This window comes from Podarcis erhardii, assembly GCF_964252035.2.
Source record: "Podarcis erhardii genome assembly, chromosome: 6".
Classification (NCBI taxonomy): domain Eukaryota; kingdom Metazoa; phylum Chordata; class Lepidosauria; order Squamata; family Lacertidae; genus Podarcis; species Podarcis erhardii.
This window is the reverse complement of record NC_138510.1, coordinates 5,928,332-5,939,028: the sequence shown is the minus strand read 5'-3', so window position 1 is coordinate 5,939,028 and position 10,697 is coordinate 5,928,332. Positions and strand designations below refer to the sequence as shown.

Below are 10,697 nucleotides of genomic sequence, written 5' to 3'. Positions count from 1 at the left end.
AAACCTGAAAGGAAACGTGCGCAGGAAGCTACACAGATGTCTAATCCTGCCCCGAAACGCAGAACCCACCACTGCTCTTCTCCTCAGCAGAGCATTCTTCCTGAGACCAAACAGTTTACCCACTTCTCTGATGCTATCACTCCTGTGGGGCTGCAGGAGTGAGCAAGAATGATAGTGGCTTTTCTCTGCTCCGCTGTCAGTTCTGACGGAAGGCAAATGCTTCAGAAGGTGGTTGCATGAACACAGAAGAACTCACCACCTGATGGTTGTTGTTGGGGGGGGGATAGATGTCACCTGAAAGCCTCTTGCACTCCTTCCTCCACCCCGCCCGTAGGATTTCAGGCTAGATTTGGGAGGGCAGCAATGCAGGCTCAGCATGCGCCTGGAGGCCACACATGACTAGCTTTGCACACTGTTTCAGACTGCAAAGCACGTGGCTGTCCCCATGTTGTTGGGACTCCAACTCCCATCAGCCGCAGCCAGTGGTCAAGGATGATGGGAACTAGAGTCCCAACAACAGGGGGACGGCCACAGATTTCCCCACCTCTGATTTAAGGAGATCCTACGGGAGGCGGTTCTGCCTTCAACCTTGCCGGGATTTGATGGGGGAGGGCACAGGGACTATAGGCCAAGAATCCTCAAAGAACTGAACTGCTGCTCGTGTGGGCCAGCGAAAATGGCCAACCTCCCTCCAAGCTTCTTTTCACATGGCTGTTAAACCTCCCTGCCCAGGAGTTGCACAGGGAGATAATGCTACCACACTTCTAGCACCTGACTATCGGTGCGGATGCCGCGCATAAGACTGCAGCAGTTCCTTCCGCTAGGTCAGGAGGACCGCATGGGTGCTAGAGAACCACCTTATCTCTTCCTTCTTCTCGTGGTGCCAAGGGATCCTGGGAGGCAGAGAGGCGGAGACAGACAAGGAAACGGCCAGGAGAAGGGCAGGAATCTGCTAGCGGCTCCCATGCCTGATTAACGTTCTCTGCAGCTCCAATGTAGGTGCATCACCATGTAGCCTTTCTTTTTAGAAAGCCAATTATGCATAACATGGCCATCACTCATCAGGCCCTGTCAGGGATGATAGGAGCTCAAGCCCAGAGACACCTAGAACACCCCACGCTGGCTACCTTTGCATTCAGGTATCCATGGCTCTGGGCCACCCACCTCATCCGCAGCACCTGCCTTTCAGCCCTGCTGTGCAGCCAGCACAAAGGAAGAGCAGGACTAGCCTGTCTGCCAGCTCAAGAGATAGCAAGGTCTCCCTCCTTGCACACTTGTAGAACAGCATGGCTGCTCCAGACCAGTGAAAATGGCCCGGCCTGACAAAGGGCGGGAGAGGAGACAGGTTAGAACTCGGTCATTTTCTTGTGCGTGTTGGCTTTCTTCTGCTCTCGCTGGAGACTGGCCTCCTGAGCCCGCAGCTCGCTCAGTCTCTTGTGGGCTCCGGCAAGCTTCTCCTCCAGCTGAGCTGCGGCAACCGTGTGTCTGAAAGCCCCAAACCCAGAGAATTAGAAGGACGTCCTCAGAAAAGGAACATGCACAGGGAGGTGCCTACTCTATCGCCCTCCATCCCTCCAATTTCTGGGCACCACAATTTAAGGATATTGACAAGCTGGAAGGTGGGCAGAGGAGGGCAACCAAGAGAATCAAGGGTCTAGAAGCCAAGCCTTATAAGGAACGGTTGAAGGAGCTGGGTACGTTCAGCCTGGAAAAGAGGGGAGCTATAATAGCCATCTTCAAATATCTCAGGTTTATAGATAAAGCATTCCTAGTGCAATACGAACTTAATTTCACAAGCAGCCGTATCAGGCCCACCTGGGTTCTAGATACAAGTACTAGGTCATCAGCATACATTAAGACTGAGAGTTTTTGGTCGAGAATTGTGACAGGGGCAAACTATAGGCCCTCCATTTCTTTAACCATGTCAGTAATATATAAATTAAACAGGAAAGGTGCCAAAATGCATCCCTGTTTGACTCTAGTAATGGTCTTAATTCTAGTGGTGAGATGGCCAGCCAGATCCACCTTTACTTGCATCAGTGTGTCAGTGTATAATGTTTTGATGAGAAATAATAAACGGAGGTCTATATTTGTCTTTTCCAATTTTTGCCACAATGCATGCCCTTGTGGGTCCCTTCTAACTCTATAGTTCTCTGATTCTGTGATGAAAGAGCCTGGTGCTCTTCCGGATGTTTTGGACGACAACTCCCATCAGCCCCAGCCAGCGCTACTGAAATATTTCCAGCTAAGCCAGAAATACTGGGAAGCCAAAACCCACGGCCTCCATTCTAGATCAGATACCACATGCAGAATCGAAAGGTCTCATTACCTCCCGATGTTGCGTGCCAGGGCTTCCTGGATCCCGCGGATGTCCTTCTGGGTTTGGTCGATTTTCTCCACCGTCTGGAAGAGGCGGACGCTCAGAGCCTTCTTCGTGCTCTTACTGGCGTGGTAGATCTCCTTGCTGCTCCTCTCTAGAGGTGCAAGCCCTGCCTCCTGCTCACTAAGGTCCTGGCCCTGAAGCTTCTCATTCAGGAAGTCAAAGACATTTCGGGAGGGCTTTGGGCCCTGCCGGGGAGGCCGGGCGGCTCGGTTGCCTTTCGCCCTCCGTTTTCTGGGCTTGGCTGGATCAACCTTCCCCTCTCTTTTCTTCTGGAGGATCTCAGCACACTCGTCCAAGGACTTGCCTTTGGGCAGCACAACTGCTAAGACCGGCTCCACTCTGCCTTCCGAATTCTTCCCCAAACCTGAAGCAGGAGGAGAGTCATGGGTGGAGGACTTGACATGGCATGTGTAAGAGGCACTTGGATGGATGAAGCAGATGGGCCTGTCCTTGCTGCTGCTTGTCCACCAGGTTTCTCTTACGCACAGCAACCCAGGTCATATGGAGGGGGGGCGGTTTGCAGTGATTTTTAGGAAGTCATTAGCTTGCATCAGGCATCGTACTCATTAGCTACTCCTAGTCATTAGCTTGCATCAGGCATCCCTACTGGGAGTCATTTTGGACTCACAGCTGTCCATGGAGGCGCAAGTCAATTCCGCGTCCAGGGCAGCTGTCTACCAGCTCCATCTGGTACACAGGGTGAGACCCTCCCTGCCCACAGACTGTCTCGTCAGAGTGGTGCATGCTCTGGTTATCTCCCACTTGGACTACTGCAATGCGCTCTATGTGGGGCTACCTTTGAAGGTGACCCGGAAACAACAACTAATCCGGAATGTGGCAGCTAGACTGTTGACAGGGAGCAGTTGCTGAGACCACATAACACCGGTCTTGAAAGACCTACATTGGCTCCCAGTACCGTATTTTTCGCCCTATAAGACGCACTTTCCCCCCTCCAAAATTGAACCGGAAATGTGTGTGCGTCCTATGGGGCAAATGCAGGCTTTCGCTGAAGCCTGGAGAGTGAGAGGGGTCGGTGCGCACCGACCCCTCTCGCTCTCCAGGCTTCAGCAGAGCCCCACTGCCAGCCCAACAAGCTGGGGGGACAGCGGGGAGGCACAGCACGCCATCCTGCTGTCTCCCGACGTCCTTTGGAGGCTGGCAGCGGGGAGAAGCCCGCTTCTCCCTGCCGCCAGCCCCGCAGGCACCTGGGGGGAAATAAATTTTTTCCCCTTTATTTCCCCCCCCCAAAAAATTAGGTGTGTCCTATGGGTCAGTGCGTCCTATAGGGCGAAAAATACGGTACGTTTCCAAGCACAATTCAAAGTGTTGGTGCTGATCTTCAAAGCCCTAAACAGCTACTACTGCAGTGGTACATTGGTTTAAGAACAGCTTAGTTTATGAACAACTTGGATTAAAAATGCTGCAAACCCGGAAGTAGGTGTTTTGGTTGGTGAACTTTGCTTGGAAGCAAAACACGTTCCGCTTCCTGTTGAGTGTGTTCCATTTGTAAATTGAGTCCCCCGCTGCTATGGGAAAGAATGCCTTGGTTTAAGAACGCTTTGGTTTAAGAACGGACTTCCGTAACGGATTAAGTTCATAAACCAAGGTACCACCATATTATTATTATTATTATTATTATTATTATTATTATTATTATTGGCACAAGCAGAGAAATTACTTGCATAAGTTGCAGAGACAACCACCTTTTGCGCACATGCAAATGCTTACCTTTGCCAAACTCATACCCCATCTGAGCAAGGAGTTTGGAGCCGATGCCACGCGTATGCGCCTCCCAGCTGCCGAAGGAGGAACTGCAAGAGGAGGGCCCTTCCCCATTCTCAGGGGTGCTGGAGTCGATAACTGTGAGGGCACAAGAGGAGGTTTAAGTGGGGGAGGGCAGCAGCACTGGCAAAACCAAGCAGGCTGGGATGCCTAATGCAGAATCTTGGAAGCAGGAAGAACAACCGGCTTCTCTCTCAACTTCTGGCTGCCTTGAGGACTAGAGTTTGTTAAATGCCCTAATCATTCCAGCCAGTGTGGTGTAGTAAGGAGAATGTCAGATTAGGACCTGGGAGACTAGGGTTCAAATCCCCAGTCACACACGAACCTCACTGGGTGACCTTGGGCCAGTCACATCCTCTCAGCCCACCCAACAGGGCTGTTTGGGGAATAAAATGGGGAAGAGAACCATGTATTCCACCTTAAGCTCCTTACATAAAATGCATTTATGATTACATGTATATGGTTTGGCTTTCTGGCCACTTAAAGCAGCTGCCAGCTTGCAGAGAGCTTTTATATTACTGCCTGTCACTTACGCTTCAATTTACATGCAGAAGATCCCAGGTTTCCTAGTAAGACTGGGAAAACACTTAACTCTGAAATCCTAGAGAGTCGCTGAGCTAGAGGAACAAAGGCAGCTTCCTTTATTCCCCCTTTTAACAATATTTCCTTCCCCTTGCAAACTTATTTCTATGAGAGTGCTGGCAGAGCATTTTTGGCCTCCTCATAAAACCACAGTTTCCTGGTATCTTTGGGGCATATGCATTGTTAAAGTTCCTCTAAGTTTACAGCGCAGATACGGCACTACATTCCAATGGTCACTGAACTCCATTTGCCATTTCTTCACAGCCACAACTCCGGAGGAATCAAATTTCCTGGGGTCCGTTTGCTCCCGCGATTGCTTTGGTTCTTTTTTTTTAAAGACTTGCTGTGCGCGGAACAAACCTTTACTGTTTTTGAGGGCAAGGTGACCTTGACTAAAGCGAGCCACTTTGCAGATAAAAACAGCGCACGAATCTCCAGCATTTCAACACGGCCACAAGATGATGGAGACAATCCTTTCCCCGAGAGATTAAAGAGTGCAGTTACACTAAGTGAAAGCAGATGTTCAGAGCAAAAAGGGAAGCACCCCCCCGAAGCCCTGTGAGGCTTGAATGCCCACACCTTATACCAGGGGCCAGCAAACTTTTTCAGCAGGGGGCCAGTCTACTGTCCCTCAGACCTTGTGGGGGGCCGGACTATATTTTTTGGGGGGAAATGAACAAATTCCTATGCCCCACAAATAACCCAGAATTGCATTTTAAACAAAAGCACACATTCTACTCATGTAAAAACACCAGGCAGGCCCCACAAATAACCCAGAGATGCATTTTAAATAGAAGGACACGTTCTACTCATGTAAAAAAATGCTGATTCCAATGGACCAGATTTAGAAGGCAACTGGGCTGGATCTGGCCCCCAGGCCTTAGTTTGCCTACCCATGCCTTATACCTTTGGCATATCCGGCATCATCCACTTCATCACCTTCCGACTCCGATGAGGATGAGCTCTCCTCGCCACGGAGGGGAGGCATAATGCCGTCTCCCTCCACAACCGCTTCTTTCAGGAGCAGCGAATCAAATTTCACCGTGTAGTAACCGCTGTCAATGTCTGAGGAAGGGAAAGCGAAACCGTTATGCTGCAATTCAAGGTGCCAACTGGGGTAAAGGTAAAGGGACCCCTGATCATTAGGTCCAGTCGCGGATGACTCTGGGGTTTTGGTGCTCATCTTGCTTTATTGGCTGAGGGAGCCGGTGTACAGCTTCCAGGTCATGAGGCCAGCATGACTAAGCCGCTTCTGGCGAACCAGAGCAGTGCACGGAAACGCCGTTTACCTTTCCACCAGAGTGGTACCTATTTATCTACTTGCACCTGACGTGCTTTCAAACTGCTAGGTTGGCAGGAGCAGGCACTGAGCAATGGGAGCTCATCGCGTCGCGGGGATTCGAACTGCTGACCTTCTGATTGGCAAGCCCTAGGCTCTTTGGTTTAGACCACAGCGCCATCCACGTCCCATGTACAATTAGGAGAAGCTCCCCCCCCCCTAAAGCTCAAATGTCAAGACACGCATCCCTCACAACTCCTCAGCAAGAGGTGTGTGCAAGAAACCGTTTCAGATCAATACCTTTTGCTGCAACGTTGGTCTGGGAGTAAACTCCGCTGAACTCAGTGGACCTTGCTTCTGGATACATGTGCACAAGACTGAACAGTCCATTGATTTATACATCCACTGTATATATGAACTGGTATAGCATTGTGACTTTGTTTCCCCAGTTCCTGATGGGCTATTTTAATATCCTTTACTTTTTAAAAGGTATGACATTAAATGCATCCTTAAAGTACAGGAGGCATTTTTTTTTAACCACTCCCCCCCCCCCAGCTGTCAACATTTTCCCTTTTTTAAGGGAAATTCCCTTATTCCAAATAGGATTCCTCGCAAGAAAAGGGAAAAGTTGACAGCTATGTCCCCCCCCCCATACATTGGGAAAAGCACTTTGGTGGAGCAAATGCACTACATACAAAATAGTTCAGGTCCCAGTTCTCTAGTTAAAAAGGACTGTGGGTATAAAGACCAAAGAAAGAAACACATGTTTGTTCCCGAAATCCTGGAAAGCTGTTGCCAATCAGAGAAAATAAACTAGCTAGATGGACCAATGAACAAGCTTGGAATAACGCAGCTTAGTTACTACCTGTGGAGTAGTAACTGAAACCTTTGCAGGCAGCTAATGTTTGGATTTCTTGCAAGAGTGCATCATGCAAACGCCTGCATCAGAGGGGCCACTGATAGTTCGGGTTTGTCTTAGGGTCCCCTCATGCCAGACAGGTATCTTGCCTACCCCTGCTGCACCCATGTCAAGTTAGAAATAGGCATAAACCACCCTCCAACCTCACAGCAAACGTGCAAAGTGAAAGAAACTCACCTGTGATTTTAGCAGCATACCAGATCCCATCTTGATGCCTTGCCAGGCAAGCTGAGCCCACAGCAAGGCAGCTGAGGTCGGGCTCCTCAAAGGGGCGCAGCTCCTCCACAGATACAACTTGCCCATGGGAGAATCTGCCGGAGGGTGGGGTGGGGGGCAACACAAGGACAATGAATCACAAGTGCCAGCTGCTGGGAATCACAAATGGGGAGAGGACTGCTGTACTCAGGTGCTGTTTTCAGGCATCCCACTGACTGGCCACTGTGGGAACAGGATGCTAGACTAGTTGGTCAGAGCAAGCAGGGCTCTCCTTATATTCTTATTCAGGACTGTCTATGAGAAACATTTGGCCCACCAGATGTTGATGAACTACAGCTGCCTTCTTCCCTGGCCATTGGCCATTTGTGCCTGGGCTGATCGGAGGGCCAAAGTTCCCCTGCACCTGAACTGCAAGCTTCCAAGCTGCACAAAGGATACTGCAAAATTAAACTGCAGAGATGCTCTAAATTGGACCCCAGTGCCTTCCAAGTATTGTAGCCTACACAGCCCATTTCTCTAGCAGCTGGCCATGCTGGCTGGGGCTTACGGGAGCTGTACTACCAGATATCTAGAGCAGGGTTTCCCTCTGTTTCTGGACTACAATTCCCATCATCCCTGACTACTGGGCCCTGCCAGCTAGGGATGATGGGAGTTATAGTCCAGAACCGGAGATCCAAGTTTGGGAAATCCTGGTGCAGAGGACAGCAGGTTGAAGAAAGCTGCCCAAAATGAAAGTGGGTACGGGGAATGCAAGCTTGGCATAGCATCCAGGTCCTTGTTGGAGGGGAGGAAGGGGAGAAGAATATTATGAAGACTTCCCTGACCCATTGGGAACCCCATCCCTACCCCTTACCCAACTCAAGAGGAATCCTAATTACCGGCAATTCTCTTTAAACCGACACTTGTCATCCAGGAAGAAGGGGCATGGCTTCAAGGATTTGTGGGTGGGGTAGAGATAGAGCACTCTGACCCCTCGGCTTCCATCTTCCATAGATTCACTCCCCACAATCATGGCATTATGGTACTCAAGGGTTCCCCAAGAACTGTAGTATGGGGCTTTCACTTTCATCCCACTAGCTTCCTCCTCCTCCTCCTCCTCCTCCTCCTCCTCCTCTTCCTCTTCCTCCTCTCCTTCTTGCTCCACATCTTGAGCATCTGGGGACTCATCCTCTCCACCCATTTCAGAAATGGCTTCCTTAAAAGCGGCATATTCATCATCTGTGCTCAGTGGCCTGTCTGGCTGGAGAGAATTGAACGAAGATGTGGCGAGTGTCTCTGGGTCCAAAGTTGCACAGAGCTTGCTCTTTTTCACAGAAACCAGGCTGGATTCTGTCAGTTCTATCAGCTGCTTTAAATCCGCCTGCAGCTGGATCAGGTCGGGTTCCTGTGTTGGGTCCGGCACAGCTCCCAAAGCCAGCTCCACTTGCTGCAGCTGGGCATTATAGGTCTGGATTGCCGCTTCCAAACTCTCCTCATCCATCTCTGCAGAATGAAGAGGTCCCTGCCCCCTTTTGGGCTTCAGCACATCTTCAGCTTGACAGGTAGCAGGAAAACTCGATGGCAGATGCTTGCCCAAAGCAAGATCTTCTGAGCTGTCCAGCAATTCCCTCTTTGTTATCAACCAGGCACACCTCACTGCAGCAAAGGTGGGTTAGTTAAAGTTACAAAGGGTTAGAAATAAGACGACAGTATTAAAAACCAGCCCCTAGAATTTATTCAATAGATCACTTCAGGCAAGGCAGCCATTATTCCACTCTTTCAATGGGTGCAAACTTGCAGCAAAGTATATCCCACAATTACAGCCTCTGCTCCGAGGAAACAATTCACTGGAGCAGCCAGCGTTGCCACCTTTCTTTTACTCGTTTTGCTCCTGTGCCGTTAATGGCAACCTGACTGCAGAAATGAAGCAAGCAAAGCTTTCCCCATGCCTGCCTTGTGGCCCCTAATGTGGAGCCCATAGTAACCACAGAACTCCCAGCCACTTCTTGACACTCGCCAGGGCCTCCTGCTGCTGCCGCAACATTCAATAGGTATGTAAGCAGAGCAAGACACCATTCCTTGTGTCACACCATCAAAGCAGGCTAAAAGGGGGGAAAACCCTTCATATTTTTTTGGGGGGGGGGCGCTTTTCAAACAGGGAAAAAATACATACATATACACACATCCTTTTCCTATTAGGCAAAGATCATAAGACGACCCGGATGGTCGCCAGATTCTGTGTACAGATCTGTAGGCGCAGACCATCCCCCAACCCAAACTAGTTCGTTAAGAAAATCCCCAAACTCGGTTCCATGGGTGACTCCGGGTCATCTCTCTGCAGTAGCTTATCTTAAAGTTTTAAGTGTTGATACGCTTATCGCATTTATAAATTTATTGTTGTACATTGTTTTAAATGTTTGTTTTCCTTCTGGGATTGTACCCCCAAGTGTGTTTTATAAGCTGGTCTCCGACCGTAATAAATTATCTATCTACACATACACGCTTTAATATTTAAAGTGTGGCAAATTCTTAAAAATCGGTTGCTTTGCTTTATTCATTTTTCTTTGCTTTGGGGTGTCCTCCTGGAGAGCAGGAACTAAACCCTCCCCTGAAGTGATTATGTTGTGTATGGTTGTCTTCCTAGACTGAAAACTTTTGGAGACAGAGTCTCCATCCCTGAGCTGGCCCTGCGACAGCCGCTCTCTTCCCTCACCAGGCCCCGCCCCGGGCCAATAATAATAATAATAATAATAATTTATTTATATCCTGTCCTCCCCAGCCAAAGCCTGGCTCAGAGCGGCTAACAATAAAGGTAACACAGCATTCTAAAGTCAATTCGTTTTAAAATCAATTCAAAATCAAATCAAATATTTATTTATTTATTTATTTATTTGCTTTACAGGGTTAAAGAAAAATGCTTTGCAGGGTTAAAGAAAAAGAAAAATGGTGTAGGAAAGTACAGTGATGGAAGTAATCTACATTAGACACAACAATTTAGTAAGAGTAACAATTTTGAGGTCTTGGAACAAAGGAAGGAAGTCGATACGTGTAAATGTATGTAATGACTAGATTAGAATGATGATGTGGTTTTATTTGTAGATGTGTGCTTTTTTGTCCTTTTTTTGTTCTCTTTTTTCGTGTTCTGTTTTCTTTTCTTTCTTTTTGCTTGTTTGTATGGTATTATTTTGGATTCAATGTTTGTCATTTTTCTTATAATTTTGCATTGAAATAATAATAATAATAAAAATCAAATCAAATTCATGGCAACCATTGGGCTAGAGTTCTGTGAGGATTACCAAAGGAGGGGGTCAGACTCTGCCAAAACCTCCCTGAGAGACCCAGCAACCCGACCCCCCCCCCGGTGGCCTACCTCGCAGGGTTGCTTGCAAGGGGGGCTGGAATGACGAAAGGCGCCACGCTTTGGACGTCCCGCCCCGCTACGGAAGCTCGACGACGGTAGGCCTCGCGCCGCTCCCGCCTTCCTAGCCCCGCCAGGCTCCCTCTCAGCCCCGGCGACCCCAACTCTATGCCCGGAAGCCGGAAGGCGCACCAGAGAC

At 49.1% G+C, this 10,697-nt stretch overlaps 1 protein-coding gene across 2 annotated transcripts; it reads right to left on the bottom strand.

The window, feature by feature from the left end:
* Positions 1-885: 885 nt before the first annotated feature.
* Positions 886-10,655, bottom strand: ZGPAT (zinc finger CCCH-type and G-patch domain containing). 2 transcript variants are annotated; one of them, XM_081867789.1, is made up of 7 exons: positions 10,511-10,655; positions 8,040-8,796; positions 7,123-7,256; positions 5,654-5,812; positions 4,112-4,243; positions 2,330-2,747; positions 886-1,485 (listed from the first exon to the last, which is right to left on the bottom strand). In XM_081867789.1, exons 2-7 carry the CDS (start codon positions 8,639-8,641, stop codon positions 1,347-1,349), a joined length of 1,584 nt encoding a protein of 527 aa, XP_081723915.1. In that variant the 5' UTR covers positions 8,642-8,796; positions 10,511-10,655; the 3' UTR covers positions 886-1,346. The 2 variants fall into 2 exon arrangements, with proteins under 2 accessions (XP_081723915.1, XP_081723914.1); XM_081867788.1 differs by lacking the exon at positions 10,511-10,655 and having other exon boundaries at positions 8,040-8,838.
* Positions 10,656-10,697: the final 42 nt, after the last annotated feature.